The sequence below is a fragment of the Myotis lucifugus genome, unplaced genomic scaffold (assembly GCF_000147115.1).
Source record: "Myotis lucifugus unplaced genomic scaffold, Myoluc2.0 scaffold_3, whole genome shotgun sequence".
Taxonomy (NCBI): Eukaryota; Metazoa; Chordata; class Mammalia; order Chiroptera; family Vespertilionidae; genus Myotis; species Myotis lucifugus.
Genome location: NW_005871051.1, coordinates 21,358,570 through 21,380,222, shown reverse-complemented (window position 1 = coordinate 21,380,222; position 21,653 = coordinate 21,358,570). Strand labels below are relative to the sequence as shown.

The 21,653-nt window shown below is 43.5% G+C and overlaps 1 protein-coding gene across 1 annotated transcript in view; it reads right to left on the bottom strand.

Annotated features, from left to right (window-relative positions):
* MOGAT1 (monoacylglycerol O-acyltransferase 1) overlaps nt 1–20,854 on the bottom strand; it is a 28,782-nt gene extending 7,928 nt beyond the window's left edge. Inside the window, exons 1-5 of the mRNA XM_006082771.3 lie at nt 20,579–20,854; nt 9,237–9,415; nt 8,004–8,208; nt 3,264–3,438; nt 2,572–2,771 (exon numbers count right to left, since the gene is read on the bottom strand). Coding sequence (XP_006082833.1) covers nt 2,572–2,771; nt 3,264–3,438; nt 8,004–8,208; nt 9,237–9,415; nt 20,579–20,672 — 853 coding nt within the window. The 5' untranslated portion in view covers nt 20,673–20,854. The remainder of the gene's footprint in view (nt 1–2,571; nt 2,772–3,263; nt 3,439–8,003; nt 8,209–9,236; nt 9,416–20,578) is intronic.
* Nucleotides 20,855–21,653: the final 799 nt, after the last annotated feature.

The following is a 21,653-nucleotide window of genomic DNA, read 5'->3' as shown; positions in this document are numbered from 1 at the left end:
AGGCAGGTGAGCAGTTAGTGGTGATCTGGCAGGCAGGCAGAGTGGTTAGGGGCAATCAGGCAGGCAGGAAGGGCAGCGGTTAGGAGCCAGTGGTCCTGGATTGCGAGAGGAATGTCCAACTGCCGGTTTAGGCCCGATCCTGTGGGCCTAAACCGGCAGTCGGACATCCCCTGAGGGGTCCTGGATTGTGAGAGGATGTAGGCCGGGCTCAGGGACACAACACGAATTTCATGCACCAGGCCTCTAGTTGTAAATATCTTCTCCTCAACCTGTCTTATCCTCAGCCTTTGCCTGCCTGCCTGATTGCCCCTAACCCCTGTGTTATTTCAAGTCACTACACAAGTCTTTAACTACACCTCATCCGGGGATCTAGCTCACACCATCAGGCTGTTCTCAATCATCTGACTCCCACCGGACCACCACTGGATCATGGCAGCCGAGTCCCCGAAACATTCAGATTCATAGTGTGGGCTTCGAGAGATTTCAAGTAATAGTGGAAACTGAGATGCTAGTGACGAGAAATGGTCTTTCTGACATAAATGTTCAGGGGTAAACAGAAACATGTGCTGAAGGAATCTTTCCTTTTCCTGAATCTTTAAGAGAAGCCCATTGGACACAGGCATGAGTGAAAACCAGACCTGCAGTTTTCTAGTCTTGACAACGAATTTGAATTTGGTCATTTCCATTTGACCGCTGATCAATTAATTACTTGTCAGTAGAGGTGTAACCAGTCTATATCGAATGACAAACTACTTTACTTTTTAAAAAAATGTTTACAGGGGGTAATACATGGTGATAGAAGGAGACTTGATTTGGGATGGTGAACACACAATACGATCTACAGATGACATATATTATAGAATTGTACACCTGAAACCTATATAATTTTATTAATCAATGTCACCCCAATAAATTCAATAAAAAAATGTAAAAAGAAGAATAAAATTTTTTAAATGTTGAAGCCAACCAGGTGATAACTATGATCATTTAACCTGAAAAAATATACTTGTTTTGAACATTCACAACTTCTTTCATGGTGCATGTGTTACACACTTAAACTTCCAGTTCCTAAAAGCATGTCTTGCCATTTTCCTTATATCCCCCCCAAAAAAATAGCAACTACAGTATTTTGCACATAAAATATAAAAATGACTAATTAACAATATGCCAAAAAATGTAACCAGTTATCCTGAAAAACACAATTGCAGACTTAAACTTATCTCAGTATTTCTATTACACTAACGGATCAACATCTTCTAACATTCCATTTGAGTTAAATATAGCATTTAAAAATGTCGTGTGACTGCATGTGAAATGCTAAGCTCTTGTAAGCTAACAGTAATAAAATCCTATTCTAATGAAACAGACCTAAAAAGAAAACATCTGTATTTTAGCTAATGGGCTATCCATGGTGAGACTCTTATTTCAGTTTCCTATGAAGTATATAATTTTGGTTAATTCTGATATTAGCACCTGACTCAGCTTTCTCATTTCCAATCTCCAGTTCCTTTTCAACCTAAAGAGCTAATTACTTTCCTCCTCCTTTATCAACATGGTCTGTTGCCCTAGCCGGCTTGGCTCAGGGGATAGAGCGTCGACCTGCGTGTGGACTAAAAGGTCCCAGGTTTGATTCTGGCCAAGGGCACAAGCCCAGGTTGCAGGCTCAATCCCCAGTGGGGAGCGTGCAGGAGGCAGCCAATCAATGATTCTCTCTCATCACTGATGTTTCTATCTTTCTCTCCCTCTTCCTTCCTCTCTGAAATTAATTAAAAAATATTTTTTTAAAAAAAACATGGTCTGTCATCCTCCTCCCCCACCTCCATTTCCCTAAACATGCAACTTTGAAAAAAAAATATTTTTTTTAACTTCAGAGAGGAAGGAGGAGAAAGAAAACAAGCGATAGAAACATCAATGATGAGAGAGAATTATTGATCGGCTGCCCCCTTCACACCCCACACTGGGGATCTAGCCTGCAACTGGGCATGTTCCCTGACCAGGAATTGAACCGTGACCTCCTGGTTCATAGGTCGACACTCAACCACTGAGCCATGCTGGTCGGGCTAAACATGCAACTTTAAAAAATAAAATCAGTCTATATTAGGATACACATAAATATAGCTAAGTTGCATAAAAAGAATGCATTTGCTATAGAAACTGATGCCTATGTATACTAACATGATGAAAACATCTTTTATACGGAAACTTGTATATATTAATAGATTCAATATAACTTCATCAAAGAATTGCTGTTATACTCTGCTGCTATAGAGAAATAGATTCATCCTAGAGGACTAGAAATTTTATTTCTAAAATTGGATTCTACCTGTAGTTCAAGAGCAGTGATCTTGGAAGTCATCAATTCCCACTCAAATCCAAAATATAGTCATTTTATAAATAACAGGCATACTGGATGTGAAGCTCAAATAACATCTATAGAATTGTTATTTTAAGGAGTTCTTACTCAAAGCTACTTCCCTTGGATTAGCGGCTCAATCCATAATAATAAACAATGCTCAAAGTAAGATAATGTTTTTACTTGTTTTAACAAGCATTAGTCTTCAATGTACATACCTACAGTGTGAATAGGTTTCCGATAGGGCACTAGGCCAAAACTGTACTGAAAAACTCCTCTGGCATGGAACAGTGGCAAGGCAAACCCCATGATCTTCTGTAGTTTATCCTGCACAGTTCGAAGCAATGAGCCTTCAGGGTTGCTAACTTGTTTAAATAGTTCATTTTCACCAAAAGAAAACACAGGGACCAAATAGGCGCTGCAAATAAAAAACAAACAAAAAAGGAAAGAATAAGAAGTTTCAATGAAAAGGATGTAAAGCTGTGATAATGTCCAACTGACTTTGCAACAGATTTCTAACAATTATTTAATGTCCCCAAGTCAACCTATACTACTAACTTCATGTTCCATACATTGAAACTTACTTATAGTTGAAATTCTTTGGGAGGCACTTCAGCAGTCTAGTGACTGTGGAAATTATTCTATAGAAAATCAAGGTTCCAGGAAGATTTTCATCTATTGTTTTGGCCATGGTTCCTTTGTTCATTTGGCTGGACATCTTGTATGTTTTTTGTTGACTTTACTTTTAAAGACATTTTAGTTGGTGGGTGCCATGGCTTTGAGCTACCATTGTGGGAAGGTCAATTAGGAGGAGGACTGTCTAAGGCCTACAAAAATTACCTTACTTTCTCGTGCTCATTTAATGTCTTACCTTCCCTGACCCAGTCACCCGAATTGAAAAGCCACTTACCCGTGGGTCAAAGCAAGTTTCACAAATCCTTTCCGCCGGCAGATGAACAGAGTGAATTTCCCGGGATGGGCATCTAAGGATTCCTCTGCACCCCCAAGGACAATGACTGAAATGTTTCCACCTCCTTCCTTGCTCAGCACATGGGACACACTTTTCTTGGAAACTGAGACTGGCCCTTGGTGAATAAAACAAAAGGTGTAACTAATTATCCTTTTTAAAAATTGAAAACATTTTAATCACAATATTCTATGGCATCAGTGCGCATCTAATGGCTTGGATTTGGAACACTCTGTCTACCTCAGCAGCTCAGAGACACCTCAGATTCCATGTTTCCAAACCCAGGGAATTCAATTATTCATCAGAATTGTTCCTTGTCCAACGTTACCTATCAAGGTGAATGGAACCATCATCTATCTAGCACTCAAGTCAGAAACGAAGTCCCATATGTAGTCCCCTCTTCTTGGCCACCATGTTGGCCATATTCATTCATTCAAAAGCATTTACCGAGCACCTGCTACAAGCAAGACACCCTGCTAGATGCTGATTATATGGTGACAATATTACCATATGCTGCCTTCATTAAGTATTGCTGAATCTATCGACTATTTTTCATATTAATCCCTCTTCTGTATTTCCACTGCCGCGATCACACATGTGTTAGCTGAGCCCTCATCACCTCTCCCTGATCACTGCAACAGGCCCCTTCTAACATCACAGTCTCCAGGCTCCTTGCTAATGTATCTACTGTCTGAATGATCTTTCTAACATGCACAATCCAGTCAGGTCCCTCTTTTGCTCAAAATCCCTCACAAGTTCCCGTGGCTTACCTACAAGACAAAATCTAAAGTCCTGCTCATCCTATCTAATAATAGACAAACATGGTAATTAACCGTACCTCCGACACGCTTCCCATTGGCTAATCAGGGTGATATGCAAATTAACTGCCAACCAAGATGGCAGCCAGCAGCCAGGCAGCTGAAGCGAACAGGAGGCTTGCTTGCTCCAGTGATGAAGGAAGCCAAGGTTCCCCACCTGCCGCTGCCGGCCTCTGAGCTGCACTCTAAGAAACAATGTTGCAATTATAGAAGCTAAACAAACCCCAGAAACCTGCTTTCAGCCAGCCGGGCCTCAGAGCTGGAGCTGCAACAGTGTTTCAATTATAGAAGCCAAACAAACCCAGATACCTGCTTTCAGCAGCCGAGGTCTCAGAGCTGGAGCCAAGCCTCAGAGCTAAAGCCAGCTCTCAGCTCCAGTAACAGCCATAGAAGGTAAATAAATCCCAGAATAAAAAGAAAAAAGAAAAAAAGGAGAGGTTGGGAGCTTCAGTCACCCGCCAGCCTGAAAATGGCCCTCAGCCCCTCACCCAGACTGGCCAGGCACCCCAGTGGGGACCCCCACCCTGAAGGGGGTGTGACCAGCTGCAAACAGCCATCAGCCCCTCATCCAGGCTGGCCAGGCACCCCAGCAGGACCCCCACCCTGATCCGGGACACCCTTCAGGGCAAACCAGCCGACCCCCACCCGTGCACCAGGCGTCTATCCTATATAATAAAAGGGTAATATGCAAACTGACCCTAACAGCAGAAGGACTGGGAATGACTGGTCACTATGACACACACTGACCACCAGGGGGCAGACGCTCAATGCAGGAGCTGCCCTCTGGTGCTCAGGGCGCTCTCACATGGGAGGAGCTCTGCTCAGCCACAAGCCAGGCCAATGGCTGCCAGTACAGCGGTGGTGGTGGGAGCCTCTCCTGCCTCCTCAGCAGCGCTAAGGATGTCCGACTGCAGTTTAGGCCTGCTCCCCGCTGGCAAGTGGACATCCCCCGAGGGCTGCCGGGCTGCCAGAGGGATGTCTGATTGCCATCTTAGGCCCAATCCCCTGGGGAGCAGGCCTAAGCCAGCAGGTGGTCATCTCCTGAGGGGTCCCAGACTGCAAGAGGGCACAGGCCAGGCTGAGGGACCCCCCTCTCCCCCGAGTGCACAAATTTTTGTGCACCGGGCCTCTAGTGGTATATAAGCCTGTTGTGATCTGCCCTCCACTACCTGCCCAGCCTTAATAGGAGCCTTGAGCCAGAGTGTGCTCTGGCTGACACCTGCTGGGTGCCTATTCACCAAAATGAGCCAAGAGGAAGCGTTTGGAGGCAGGACTGACAAGGACTTAAGCCACAGAAATCCCATGAGTAAGAGCAAAACAAACATCTGACAGCAAAGGATCTCTAAAACCCTATTGGTCCTTCACTACCTGAGGTCTGGCGCATGTGTCTGTCTTTCGCACCCAGAGCAGCAGCTACTGAGGCAGGCACAGAGTATATGGGCAGCCTCGGACCCAGGCCTGTCCTGGGAAGCAGGTTCTGGGAGGGATTGACTCTCTAACTTTGCACCTCCATTGGCTACAAGTTTGGGTGTTTTTATTTTAGTTTTTTTTAAAAAAAATTTATTAAATTTATTGGTTAATAAAATTATATGTTTTAAATGCACAATTCTGTAATACATCAGCTGTATATTGTATTGTGTGTTCACCAACCAAAGTCAAGTCTCCTTCCCTCTGGTTATCATCATACTGTTGTCTTTTTTTTCTTTTCTTCTTAATCCCTTCAACCTTTTCACCCAGCACCTGACGGCTGTTAGTCTGTTCTCTGTATCTGAGTCTGTTGCTGTTTTGTTTGCTAGCTTATTTTTGTCATTAGATTCCAAACATAAGTGAAATCATATGGTACTTGTCTTTCTATGACTGGCTTATTTCACTTAGCATAATGCTCTCCACGTCCATCCATGCTGTCCCAAAAAGTAAGACTTCCTTCTTTTTTTACAGCCGAGTAGTATTCCATTGTGCAAATGTACCCTTTATTTCGTTTTTGGAATATTGTAGGGTATAGCAAAGGAAAAGGTCTCTCCAGTAAATGGCAGTGCTGTGGGGGCACCATATGGAGAAAGACTCTATGGTTGATTATTTGTATCTGACATGCAACAAACAGGGTGCACCTGCATTTGTTGTGCCATGAATTTGCCACACCAGCTCTCAATTACTCTATTCAAACTCACATATGGCTATCCTTTGAATCAGCAACTATATACTGTAAATATCTTTCTGAGCTTTTTTGAAATTTTTAAAGTTTCCCTTTAATTTTTTTTATGAAACTCTAATTTGTTAGTTTGTTTTGTTCATTAGATTCCACATGTGAGTAAAATCATATGGTACTTCTCTTTCTCTGACTGGCTTATTTCACTTAGCATAATGCTCTCCAGGTCCACCCATGCTATCCCAAATGGAAATTAACAAACAAAATAGAAACAGACCCATAGATAGAGAACAGACTGACAACTGTCAAAGGGGAGGAGACAGGGATGAGAAGGGGATGTGGATCGGGTGAAAAAGGTGAAGGGATTACAGGGAGGAGGGGGGGACCCCTCATAGACACAGACAATAGTATGGTGATTACCAGAGGGAAAGGGGATGGGGGGAGGTAGGAGAAAGTAAAGGGGGGATAAATGGTGATGGAAGGAGACTTGACTTGGGTGGTAAACACTTAATACAATATACAGAAGATGTATTATAGAATTGTACACTTGAAACATATAATTTTATTAACTAATGTCACCCTAATAAATTCAATAAAAAAGAAGAAAAAAACCTCTAACCCAATGTCTGCCCAACTCTGAAAAGAAGGGATATTTTTCCTCTACAGTAGTTTGGGAGTTTTAGTGCACCCCCTAGAGGCCACAGGCAGTGGCAGCCTAGACTGGACAGAAAGCCCAGGGCCATATGGGAGAAGGTTCATAAACAGAACCTAAAAATCCAGTCATTGATCCTGGTTCTTCAGTGCTTAGTGACTCCGACCCAGTATTACGACAACGGAGACTTAATAGATTAATAGGAAGTAATGAAAACCTGGAAGACCATGGAAAATTCTGTCTCTGAATATGCCACTTATTGACCCTGAAATTGGAATTTTTCAAAAAAGAGACTATCCACTTCCCTTTATATCCAAGAAATGCAAAGACAATAATAATTAACCTATACAATGATCATAAACAGAAAGCACGTTCTCAGTTACTATAGCTTATGGTTAGTTAATAATTTGGTCAAATTGGAAAACCAAACAAAATGAGCCTCTGAAGTTGAAGTGAGAGCTACTGACACAAGTGAGAGCTATTGTACACAATTATATCATATCTTGATAGCATTTCAGCTTAATTTATTCTCAGAATTGGTAGAATTATAGCTTCACTAATCAAAGAATCTTCCACTAGTTCAGAGAAGCAAAGTAGAATGAACTCTTATTTCTGACCCATTATATTTAACCTGGGAAGGAAAAGATAGCAGATTATGTTTAGTTTAATACTGCTATTACTTCAAGACACATCAGAGGACATTTTTCATCTCTAATATTCATAAAAGTATATCAGGCACCTTTCCAACCCTGCCATTTATCACTTATTTGATTCTCTCTACCACATCTGGGTACATACATTGACTCATCAACTTACTCTTTCATTAAATTCACATCTATTGAACATCCCTATATTCCAGGCAGTATGCTAGATCTGTGGGTGGACAGACAAAAAGATAGTCTGTGTTGTGCTGGCATTTACAGTGCAGTGGGGGAGGCAAGAAATATCCAAAAAGTGCCAGATTGGGATAAAGACTCTAAAACTGGGTTGGGGGTGGGGGTGGGGCCCATTCTGTGTGGTCCTGTCTCCCTAGAACATTGCAGAAACGGCAATCTGCCTTTACTTACCACTGCTCATCAGGTATTCTCGGAAGAGAGGGCACCGGAACCAAATCGGAAGCACATGGAGATACGCAGTAAAGTCGGGGAACAGCTTCTTGAAGTCCGAATAATTGGTACAAAAATTTCCAAAGGCTCCAGCCACGAGCACTCCATGGGGGTGGAACCCAAATATGTAGTTGTGACTTGGGTCCAAATCACTAGTTTTGATGAGCTACAACACATTTACATTGAGATTTTAAAAAAAAGTTCCCTGATTAGTTTCCAGGAAAAAACTAAATGACTAACAATTATGGCAAGAGGATATGAGCCCTGGCTGGTTGCTTGTGGTTAGAGCACCGACCTGTGGACTGAAGGTCCGGGTTTGATTCGCAATCAAGGGCAGGTACCTGGGTTGTGGTTTGATCCCCGACTCCAGTCTGGGCCCATGCAACCAATCGATGTGTCTATCTCACATCGATATTTCTTTCTCTTTCTCCCCCTCCAACCTCTCCTCCACTCTCCCTAAAAAAAATTAATGGAATAAAATATCCTTGGTTGAGGATTTAAAAAAAAAAAAGAAATGAAAAAAAATTAAAAATTTAAAAAGGAAATGGAGAATGACTTGTTTTCATTCCCTGGGTTAAAACTGCTCCCCATATTTTTAATTATTTCCTGAGCCCAGAGCCCCTCACAACAGCCTAAGTTTTAACTTAGCTTACAGTCTGTTTAGTAATTTGGGCTGATTTGTAGGCTTTCTCCCTCTAAAAGAGAAAAAGCTTAAAATACATGTAATAGCCCTACCTGGTTTGGCTTAGTGGGTAGAGCATCAGCCTGCAGACTGAAGGGCCCCGGGTTCAATTCTGATCAAAGGCACATGCCCGGGTTGTGGGCTCGATCCCCAGAGGGGGGCATGCAGGAGGCAGCCAATCAATGGTTCTCTCTCACCACTGATGTTTCTCTCTCCCTCTCTCTTCCTCTCTGAAATCAATAAAAATATATTTTAAAAAAAGAAATATAAGTAATAAAAAATGTTCATTCTTCTTCAAGCTCAAAATCATCTCTTATATAAAAGGCCCATGGCCGTCACATCATAACGCCATCATGACCAAACGAGCAGCGGCTCTCACAGCGGCGGGGTGGGGCAGCGAGCTACGAGCAGCGATGGGCAGGGCAGCCAGCTGAGGCAAGCGGAAGCGAGCTACTCCCACACGATTTTGTGCGCACTGGGCCTCTAGTACTATATGGAACAAGTCTACTCACATGAATTGGAAAGTAGTCCTTAAAGTACTTCCAAACGGCCCAGCTTCTGACCCAGTTGGATCTCCTGCCTCCTTGCTCTGGAGTACGCCAGTCAAAGTAGAGCCATGTCAAGTAAGGGATGTACAGGAACCAGTAGTTGTATAAGATCAGTAGCAAGAGGATTCCAATGCACACCTCCGCTGTAAGAAAAGGAAGCCCTCAGGAATCAGGATCCGTTAGCATCTGCTCACTCTTGGCCAATCACTGGCCCATGGTGGGAGATGTAATACATACAAAGGGTATTAAACTGAACCTCAGTTCAAGTGGGTAATAAAACAAGATGGCAATGACATAGTATTATTTGACATTTATTGGATGTTTACTATACACCAAGTATTATATTGTGTATTTGGCCAAAATATTTCCATTTAATCCTCATATATCCATGGTATCAATGAAGCAGCCATAGTATTCTTAATGTTCTTTTCATAGAAGATACGCTGGAGCTTAGAGAGGTTCAGTGAATTGCGCAAGCCACATAGAATATAAGTGGTTGATCTGCCTAAATTCAAAGTTTGCACTGACATGAGATAGGGATTCGGGGGAGAGAAGAAAAGGAGGAAGGATCGTCACTGACAGGAGGGATGCAGAGGAATACAACAGGTGTTCACCTTGACCGAGCAGCCATTACTCATGTGCCCACACAGGGGCACATTCTAGTGACAAACTTCATTTTCAGGAACTCTATTGCCAGAGATAGAAATAGCATAGGAGGGACTCTTTCTATCTTAGCTCCTCTATCTCTACTTGAAACATTTCACAATGACAGAGCAAAATCCAAATTGTTCATGCACCTAATGATTCAAAAACTGACCAATCTGGGCTTGGGTAGTAGTTACAAGAATGTACGCCTTAAAGTAATGTATTAAGCTAAGCTAGAGATTTCCTTCTTATGTCTATGCTACATGTTACACTGGAAAATGTTTATAGAAAGAGAAATATATCAACGAGAGGGGAGGGAGCATAAAGACATAAGGTTTGGTGCATAGTGAGTGCTCAATAAATGCCAGCTGTTACTATTACTTTAAGGAGTGCCAATGCCTCCTTCTCTGCTATTATGTGCTGCAGTTGCTAATCCAGTGCTGACTTCAGTGCCCCAAACTCCTTTCCACTCTCTATCAGGTGTGTTAAAAAGAAATTTGTCCCTTCACTTCCATTCAGGGCACATGCCTGGGTCGTATGCTCAATCCCCAATAGGGGTGGTGCAGGAGGCAGCCAATCCATGATGTTTCTCTCCCACTTTTTGATTTACTTCCATAGGATAGTAAGTCAAATACTGGAGCACTAAGCAGAACATCTTTGTCGCCTGACACTTTAATACCTTACTATCTAAAGGAGTTGTTCTCATTTAAACTCCCACTCCACACATTGCATACATTTTTTTTGTATTTCATATCGTATCAAAAAAGACTTTTAAATCCCTTGACCCTGAATTGGATCGAAAGCAGAAAACCCTACAAAAACTAGGTGAAGGGATCACCTCTATTTTCTATTTTTATCTCATCAAGCAATCCAAGGTAATATGATTCTTCTAAATTGGAGGTCAAAGAGACAAGGAAGATACGAAGTGTATTCCAATATATTACACAGCTCTCAAAGCTGATGTTGGTACCTGCTAGAATTATCTAGATTCACAACCAAGCTACATTGAAGGCCTGCATTTCAGCTGCCTTGACTTAGGTACATCCTGGATGAAAAACACAGGTCAGCCTCTATCTCTTACACTCCCATAGACTTGACTTTCTCCCCACTGTTGAGGAACCTGCCTCCCCCTACTTTTTACTGAGGTAAAATTCATATAACATCATTCCAAAATCAAACCCTGTATCCATTAAGCAGTCACTCCTTATTTTCCTCTCCCCAGACCCCGACGACTAACAACCTGCATTCTGTACCTATGGATTTACTGCTTCCAGACATTTTATATAAACTGTATGATCCAATACGTAACCTTTTGAAGACATCAAGTTTTTTTACTTTAGAGCAAGCATGTGAAACTCACAGCCGGCAGGAGGCATGCGGCCACGAGTTTGACATGCTTGCTTAGAGGAAGAGAGAGAGGGAGGGAGGGAAAGAGAGAGAGAGAAAGAGAGAGAGATTGATGGGCCTTCTGCACACACCCCAGGTGGGGATCGAACCCACAACCTGAGTATGTATCCTGACTGGGAATTGAATCCTCCACCTTTCGTTGCACAGGTTGACACTCCAAACAACTGCACCACTCCAGCCAAGGCTAGACATCAAGTTTTTGAGGTTCATCCATGTTGTAGCATGTCCCAGTACTTTATTCCTTTTTAAGGCTGAAGAATATTCCCCTGCAGGACTCCCCCACCCTGAAGGGGCTGTGGGCAGCCTGAAAACGGCCCTCAGCCCCTCACCCAGGCTGGCCACACCCCCATGGGGTGAGGGTCCCCACTGGGGGGCTTAGCCGGCCTGCAAACAGCCATCAGCCCCTCACCCAGGCTGGCCACACCCCCATGGGGTGAGGGTCCCCACTGGGGGGCTTGACCAGCCTGCAAACAGCCATCAGCCCCTCACCCAGGCTGGCCAGGCACCCCAGCGGGACCCCCACCCTGATTCAGAAATCCTTCAGGGCAAACCAGCTGGCCACCACCCATGCACCAGGCCTCTATCCTATATATTAAACGGGTAATATGCAAATTGACCCTAACAGCAGAATGACTGGGAATGACTGGTCACTATGACACACACTGACCACGAGGGGGCAGATGCTCAATGCAGGAGCTGCCCCCTGGTGGTCAGTGCTCTACCACAGGGGGATCTCTGCTCAGCCACAAGCCAGGCTGATGACTGCCAGCACAGTGGTGGTGGCAGGAGCCTCTCCTGCCTCCTCAGCAGTGCTAAGGATGTCCGACTGCAGCTTAGGCCTGTTCCCCTCTGGCAAGTGGACATCCCCTGAGGGCTCCTGGGCTGCCAGATGGATATCTGACTGCCAGCTTAGACCCAGGGAGCGGGCCTAAGCCAGCAGGTGGACATCCCCCAAGGGGTCCCAGACTGCGAGAGGGCACAGGCTGGGCTGAGGGACCCCCCCCCCCCAGTGCACAAATTTTTGTGCACCAGGCCTCTAATATTAAATAAGATCACTGATATATTTTTTAAAATATATTTTTATTGATTTTAGAGGAAAAGGAGAGAGAACTAGAAGCATCAATGATGAGAATTATTGATCGGCTGCTTCTCGCACACCCAACACAGGGGATCAAGCCTGCAACCCGTGCATGTGCCCTGACTGGGAATTGAACCATGATTTCCTAGTTCATATAGGTTGACGCTCAACCACTGAGCCACACCAGCCGGGCAGATAAATTTCTTGAAGATGATAATGGGATTGTAATTCCGTACAAAATCCTTCTTTTCAAGAGACATACTCTATGGTATTTCATAGGGATGAAGGACAATGATTTCTAAAACTTAATTTCTTATTTTCAGATGGTTCAACAACAGCAGTCACAACAAAGTGTGTGTGTGTGTGTGTGTGTGTGTGTGTGTACAGACAGAGAAAAAGCAAATGTGGCAAAACACTAAGAGCTGGTGAATCTAAATACAAACAATCTTTACTGAACTATTTTTTTAGTACTTCTGTAGGTTTGAAAATTTCTAAAATTAAAAGATGGAGGAAATTATGAATCACACCTATAAGCAATAATAATGCATCGTAGATTAGGCAGTGCTGCCTGGCTGGAAACAAGTTAGAATCTCACAGGGAGACTTCCATTTGCAGGAAAGTCTGGACTTCTAATCTCATACAAGTAGACATAGTGACTGATCCAATGACCCACTTTCAGCTTCATAGTGGCTTTTAGCTATCCCTAGCTTTATAGAAAATAAGTATTCTAGCAAAATCACATCCCGACTGGGGAATGAAGTTTCTCTCTCTCTCCTCCCTTCTTCTCTCTCTAAAATCAACCACAAAATAAAAACATTTATTTTAAAAAAAGCAATCCCAATGAAAATCCCAGCAGGCTTTTTTGTGGAAATTGACAGGCTGATTCTAAAATGCATATGGAGCCCTGGTCAGTGTGCTCAGTGGTTAGAACATCAGCCCTTGCACAGAAAGGTCTCAGGTTCGATTCCCATACTTGGGCACATATCTGGGTTGCAGTTCAATCCCAGCTCCAGTTGGGGGACATGCAGGAGGCAACCGATCAATGTGTCTCTCTCACATCAATGTTTCTCTCTCTCCCTCCCTCCCTCCTACTACCTACCTCTAAAAACCAATGGAAAAAAATATCTTCAGGTGAGGATTAACAAAGAAATTAAAAAGTAAAATGCATATGGAAATGCAAAGGAACTACAATAGTCAAAACAACCCTGAAAAAGAAAAAGTCTGAGGGCTAATACTATTTGACTATTTGATTTCATGAATTATTATAAAGCCATAATAATCGAAACAGTATGGTACTGGCATCAAGACAGACAAACAGATCACTGGAACAGAATTGAGTCCAGAAATAAACCACACATATATGGACAACTGACTTTTGACAAGGGCAGAATGGCAATGCAATAGAGAAAAAAAAAAAGCTTCTTCTTTTTTTTTAAACAAATGGAGCTGGAAAAATTGGATTATACATATGCCAAGAAATGAATTGAAACCTTACACTATAGGCAAAAATTAACCCAAAATGTATCATTAACCTCTATGTAAAACCTAAAACTATAAAACTTGTAGAAGAAAGCATAAAAAACTGTTACCTTGGAGTAAGCACAAATTTCTTAGCTATAATACCTAGACCCATATTTTTAACATCCAGATTTTAAAATATGGATAAATTGGACTTCATGCAAATTAAAATTTTGTTTTTCAAAATATACCCTGTAGAGAATAAAAAGATAATCCACAGGTTGGAAGAAAACCCTATATAACAACACACAGAACTCTCAAAACTCATTAATAGGAAAATAAGCAACTCAATTAAAGATAGACAAAAGAATTAAAAAGGTACTTCAAAAAGAAGACATACAAATGGCAAATAAGCACATGAAAACATGCTCATCATTAATCATTAGAGAAATGCAAACTAAAGCTGCAATAAGACAACACTACACACTTATTAAAATTGCAAAAAATTATAGAGATTGACTATATGAACTGATGGCAAAGATGGAGTGACTGGGACTCTCACAAACTGCTGGTGGGAATGCACAAAAATACAACCACTTGAGAAGAAAGTTTTGCAATTTCTTTATAAAGAATTTTTTAAAATATGCTTTATTGATTTTAGAGAAAGAGAAAGGGAGGGGAGAGAGAGAAATATCCATCAACTGCCTCCTACACACCCCCTACTGGGGATCAAGCTCGCAACCCGGACAAGTGACCTCTTGATGCATGGGATGGTGCTCAGACAACTGAGCCACACCGGCCAGGGCTTGGCAAGTTTCTTTAAAAGTTAAACCTTTCGGGAGTCTGGGTGAAAAAGGTGACAGGATTAAGCAAAAAACAAACAAAAAACATAGGCACAGACAACAGTATGGTGATTACCAAAAAGAGGGGTGGGGGAGGTAGAAAAGGGTAAAGGGGGAATAAATGGTGATGGAAAGGATTTGACTTGGGGTGATGAACACACAATACAATATACAGATGATGTGTTATAGAACTGTACACCTGAAACCTATATAATTTTATTAACAAATGTCACCCCAATAAATTCCATTTTAAAAAAAAGTTAACTCTGAACCTACCATACCATGATCAGCCATTCCATATTTAGGCTTAGTGAAGTGTAAAGAAAGCCTGTGTTTATACAACGACTTGTATTATTCACAATGGCTATCACCCAAATATTCATCAACAGATGAATGGACAAATTGCAATATACTCATTCACTAGAATACCACTTCAAAACAAAAAGGCATTGAACTACTTATACACACAACAATAAAAATGATCTCACAATAATTACATTGGGTGAAAGAAGCCAATCAAAAAAGAATACATATGATCTGACTCCATTTTTAGATAAAACACTGGAAAATGCAAACTAATCTGTATGACAGAAAGCATATTAGTGGATGCTTGGAGAGATTACAAAAGGGATATGAGAAACCTTTAGAGATGATGGTTATATTCACTATCTTAACTGTAGTGATGGCTTCTTATATCACAACTTGTCAAATTGTACACTTTAAATATGTGCAGTTTACTGTACCTTTGTATCTCAGTAAAGGTGCTTAAATAAATACATAAATAAATAGACCCATTCAATAAAACATCATGGTCCCACCCATGTGGTCTTAGGCAAGATATTTAACCTACTGAGCTTCAATTTTCCTCATCTAAAATAATAAACCTAATAATCTGTGACATGTGGGGTCGTAGGTAAAAGATGGTCAATAAATGTTGGCTCTCTTTTTCAATTTGCTACTTTTCAGTCAGCAGGTTGGTAGCCCACAAGTTAGTAAGTAATGTTTTTATTTTTGGAATATTAAGATTGGATCACAGGTGATCCAGCAATCCCATTTCTGGGTATTTATCTGAAGGAAATGAAATCACTATCGTGAAAAGATATCTGTAACCCAATAGCCAAACATGGAAACAACACACACACACACACACACACACACACACACACACACACACACTGGAATATTATTCAGCCATAAAAAAGGAAAGCCTACCATTTATGACAACATAAATAGACCCTGAGGGTATTAGGCTATTGGAATAAGCCCCATAGAGAAAGACAAATACTGTATGATTTCTTTGATATGTAAAATCTAAAAAAAAAAATCTTACTCAGAGATAGTATAGAGAATGGATTGGTGCTTGCCAGAGGCAGGGATGGGTGGGATTGGCAGTAGGGATGAAGGAATAAAAAGGTACATACTACCAGTTTTGAGAAAAATAACTCCTGGAGATGTAACGTACAGCAAGATGACTATAGTTAACAATACTATAGTATTACATAGTTGAAAGTTGCTAAAAGTAAATCTTAAAAGTTCTCATCACAAGGAAAAAATTGTAACTATGTGTGGTGACTGATGTTAACTAAATTTATTGTGGTAATCATTTTTCAATATATACACATATTTGCCGAAACCGGTTTGGCTCAGTGGATAGAGCGTCGGCCTGCGGACTGAAAGGTCCCAGGTTCGATTCCGGTCAAGGGCATGTGCCTGGGTTGCGGGCACATCCCCAGTAGGAGATGTGCAGGAGGCAGCTGATCGATGTTTCTCTCTCATCGATGTTTCTGGCTCTCTGTCTCTCTCCCTTTCTCTCTGTAAGAAAGATCAATGAAATATATTTAAAAAAAATATATACACATATTCAATCATTATATTGCACACCTAAAACTAATACAATATCATAAGATTGGATGACCCATACTTAACATTGATCTCAAGGAAACAATGTTTGGTTTCATGACTAAATGAAACATTTTACTATTTGTTAAGAAAACCCAATGGCTAATAACTTAGACTCATTTCCTGATAGTGGAAGAAAAGTGCATTCCAAGATTTTGATTTAGAGTTCTTAATATATATAATTAATAAAATCCCTCTTTTCACCATTAGAAGTAGCTATTACATCAACTTCTTACTTTAAAACTGATAACTGCCCTGGCTGGTATGGCTCAGTTGGTTGAACAACGTCCCATGCACCAAAAGGTCACCAGTTCAATTCTCAGTCAGGACACATGCCCAGATTGTGGGTTTGACCCCCATCTGGGGTGCATGTGGGAGGCAACGAATTGATGTTTCTCTCTTACATCAATGTTTTTTCTCACTCTCCCTTCCTCTCTCTCTAAAAATCAATAAAAACATATTTTTAACAATTTGATAGTTAAGTAGAAAGAAATAAGCCAGCTTTTATCCTACTTTTCCTAGAAGAATTGAATTGTAGGGTAGTCAACTGACTCTAAAAGATGGAAGGAAAGTCTTGCATAAATTCTAGTTAATATGTGAAGAATGAAAGAAAGAATAAGTAAGCTACCATTTTTTGCAGTCCAAATAAATAGGCAAGAATCATTAAATAGGGACCTAAATCACTAGGTAAAGGGGGAACTTTTGTTTGCAACAAGCCAATTACCATCTCTCAGATCACATCTTACCTGATCACTCTTGACACTAATAATAGAACTAGGCATTATGTGCATCCTAATATAATGCAACGCAAAGCACAAAGCAGCACCTAGGAAGAGGTCGTGTCAAAAAGGTTTCACCTAGCCCTAGTCGGTTTGGCTCAGTGAATAGAGCACTGGCCTGCGGACTAAAGGGTCCGGGGTTCAATTCCGGTCAAGGGCACATGCCCAGGTTGCAGGCTCGATCTCCAGTAGGGGGTGTGCAGGAAGCAGCCAATTGAACTCACATCTATGTTTCGCTCTCTCTCCTTCCCTCCCCTTCCGCTCTTTCTAAAAACCAATTTAAAAATCTTAAAAAAAAAAAAAGGAACCTGTGAGTTTAATAGCTTCCCTTCTGGGTGACAAAGTGGAGGCAGTCATTCAACGCATATTTATTTCTTACCTCCCATGGGTGAGGCATGTACTAGGGGCTCCCTCACTGAGCTTGTGGACAAGGATGGCAAGACAGGCCTTTCTCAAGTAACCACAGACATTCACAAATACAAGCAATGACAAGCGTCATGAAAGAAAAGGACAGTGCACTATCAGAGATGTGATGATTGATCAGCAAGCAAGTCAATCTCCAAGTTCAAGCCACTACAGTGGAAGCACAGGGGTTAAAGCAAGGACTTGGGGTAGAATACTTGGGTTTGCATCCAGCTCCTCCTACCTCTGACTAACTATGTGACCCTGAACAATTGATTTCACCTTTTAGTTCCCTCATCTGTACAAGTGCTATAAAACAAGTGTGGGGCCTGGCCAGTGTGGCTCAGTGTTTGAGCATTGACCTATGAACCAGGAGGTCATAGTTCGATTCCAATCAGGGAATATGCCTGAGTTGTGGGATCGATCCCCAGTGTGGGGCGTACAGGAGGCAGCCGATCAATGATTCTCTCTCATCATTGATGTTTCTTTCTCTCTCCCTCTCTCTTCCTCTCTGAAATCAATAAATAAAAATACCCTATATAATAAAGAGGGGATATGCAAATTGACCGTCACTCTGCCACAAAGATGGCGGCGCCCACAGCGGAGGCGGGGTTTCCGTAACACAAGATGGCTGCATCCACAGCAGAGGCCAAGTTCTCATAACGAGCCTTAACGAGGAATCAGCAGGGACCTGAGGCTGTACCCCCCCCTCCCCCCCGTGCCCCCATGGGTCTTGACAAGGGACCTCAGGCCACACCCCCAGCCCTGGCGCCAGGCCGGGGGACCTCAGACTGCACCCCCTGCCCAGCAGGGCTTGATGGGAGACCTCAAGGTGCGTGCCCTGCCCCAGTGCTAGGCTGGAGGTCCTCAGATTGCTCCCCCGCCCAGAGGGGCTTGACAGGGAACCTCAGGCTGTGCCCCGCACCCTGGTGCCAGGCTGGGGGACCTCAGATTGCTCCCCCGCCCCGGCTAAGGCTAGGGAACCTCAGGCCGCGCCCTTGTCCCGGCACTGGGACAGGGGACCTGAGGCTGCGCCCCCCGCCCAGCGGGGCTTGACAAGTTTGGGACTGGCCGGGTCTGGATTTAGCCCAATGGGGGGGGGCAGCCGGGTCTGGGTCTTGCACGATTTTGAGGCGCACATGAGTGGGCGGGGACTTGACTCTGGGTCCCGTGGTGCGCCCCAGACTCTGACAGGAGAAAGATTTTCATATACATTTTACTAATTTTCTTTCATCTCTGACACTTCTATTATAGAGAAAGGGCAAATAGCAATATTAAAATATTTCCTCTAATTAATCCCATTTTACTGTGCACAAATTTCGTGCACCAGGCCACTAGTATTAAAATAAAAAACAAGTGCAGGTATGAATAGTCCTTACATCAGAGGGTTGCTGTGAAGATGACATGGTCAATACTATATGGTGCCAGAATAGGGCCTGACACACACTAAGCCCCCCAAGTGTGTCTGTTATTATCTCCATGGTCCTTTGGCCCAGAGCAAAAAGGAATGTAATGGTATCAACCCTCTCCGTTTGGCCTGTGAGGACTAAATGAATTAATGTTTTGAATACCTTTTTTTTTTTTTTTCAGTAAACCCTAGCTGCACACTAAAGTCACTCAGAGAGTTTGTTAATATTTTATTTTTTTAATTTTATATATATACACATATATGTATGTACATATTGCATAATAGTTTTACAGTTGTGAGTACATGAGTTTATTTTTGCATTATTATTTATTAATTATTGCGTTATTTATTTGTGTTACACCTGTAAGCCTACTTCTGACCACTCCTGTATATGATGCATGGGCTCGATTCTGAAACAAAAGCATTAGAAATTCTAGGGATAGAGCCTGGGTGTCCATATGTTTGAAGCTCCTCGGACTGGGAACCACTGATCTGGGTAAAGTGACACAAAAGTGTAAACCTCTCTGGTGCAATGAGTTTAATAGTGCTGTTACTATTATTGTAGCCTCAACAGTGTGCAACCCATGATCTGATCTTACAGCGTACAAATGATGTCAACCTTGAGAGAGTTGAAGTTCCTACTAATTTCTTTCTCCTCTCATATCATCCCCCATTTCTCCAAAAGCAGAACAAATATGCAGACAAAAAGCGCTCGGGTAAGCCCCAACGGCCCCCCGCCCCCGTCCCCCCACTCCTTGTCCTCTGTGACTGGCTCCAGTGCGTTTCCACGCGGGCTTAACTTGGGAACCGGTCAGAACACACTCCTGTGTGGAATTATTTACAGACAGAGGCCACCCAACCCAACCCATTTGTGGAGCAGTCCTTTTTGCATCCGGAAGGTCTCAAACACGGAAAAGCCAGCACGGCTATTTGTCATGAGGGTGGGGAGAGGAAGATATTAGGTGTGAAAGACTTGGGCATTGTTTTTCCATTTATGAGGGGCTAAAGTGCAATGTTCTATAGCTCCATTGGGTCGTGGTTACACCTGAGTGTCTACATTTGCCAACATTCGTTGGCCCGTACACTTATAACCTATGTCTTTTATTGTAGGTAAAGTACACCTCAGTTTAAAAAAAAAAATAGCACAGGGAAAAATAAAGTTGGCAGTCATTCACTAGGAGGTTCACGTGGGGAGAGACAGCTAAGAGGAGTTCCAAGAAGCTCCAAACGCCCTCTTTGACCTGTTGGTTCTGGCTCACAGGGGAAGAAGAGTTGGAGGGTCTAAGCCAGTCCTTAGACAAGGAGTGTCGTGGAGGGAGGAGACCGAGCCCCACGCACCGCGGTGTTCTGCCTGGATCTGGCCAGCCCGGAGCGCGCGGGGTTCTTACCGAGTAGCAGGAAGGACAGGACCCACTGAAACACCGCCGCCGTCTGCAGCCGCCGCTCCAGCGGGATATTGAGCGGCGCAAACTCCAGCTTCATGGCCCGGCCCCGGCGAGGACTGCGGCGCAGACTGCGGCCACCTGGAAGCTCGCTGCTCTGCAGCGCCTGCGGGAAGTGCGCGGTCTGAGCAGGGTCCCGCGCGGGATACCCGCGGGGCGGAGAGGAGGAGGCGGTGGCGGCGCCGGAGCCGGCGGGGGCTGGACTTTGTCTTGGGTGGGAGGGCGCGCCGGGGCCGAGGCTGGGGGCTGCCAATCAAGCGCGCCCGGGCCCCGGAGCAGCTGGCGCGCCCGGGGCGCATTGGCTGGCGCGCCCGGGCGCCGGCGACAGCGCTCCGCGTTGGGCACAGGGGACGCGGAGAAGGATCAGCTGGCTGCCCGCCACAGCCCGGCCGCGTGAGCTCCTGCAGACTAGCAGAGGCCCTGGGGTCTCCACCGGGATCTGACTGTTGATCGATCATCGAGCGCTCCGCTTCAGCATCCGCCTTTAAACCCACCCCTTCCTCTGAATCACCCACCAGCTGGAGGAAAACGCGGGACTTGGCTTCTTTGGGAGCAGGGTACTCATCTGTTTATTGGTCTGTGCCCTCCACACCACCCCAAAACTGGAGAGGGGCGGGGACATGGCTGCTCACTTTTGTGTCCTCAGTGTCCTGGAAATCTTTTACTTATTCACTCACTCAGCACACACTTAGTGCTTACCGCATGCCAGGCACCATTCTGGACATGGGGGATACACCCAGTAACCAGTCATTCATCGATTCTGCTCTCAGAGTACAAATTGGGGGGGGGGGGTGCAAAATAACCACACATAGCTGACAAATGAAAGCCTGCTCTGAATGACTGGAAGAAGGTTCTAGGATAGATTGGAGAGTCAGGGAAGTCTCTGAAGAAGTGACCTTGACTTGAACTATAACTATGAATCTGGTCCAGGCAAAGGGAAGCACATGTCCTATGGCTGAAATCCGAAGAAGACCAATAGAGAACAGGAGGAGATTGGGGTGAAATGAGGCAAAAATGGGGT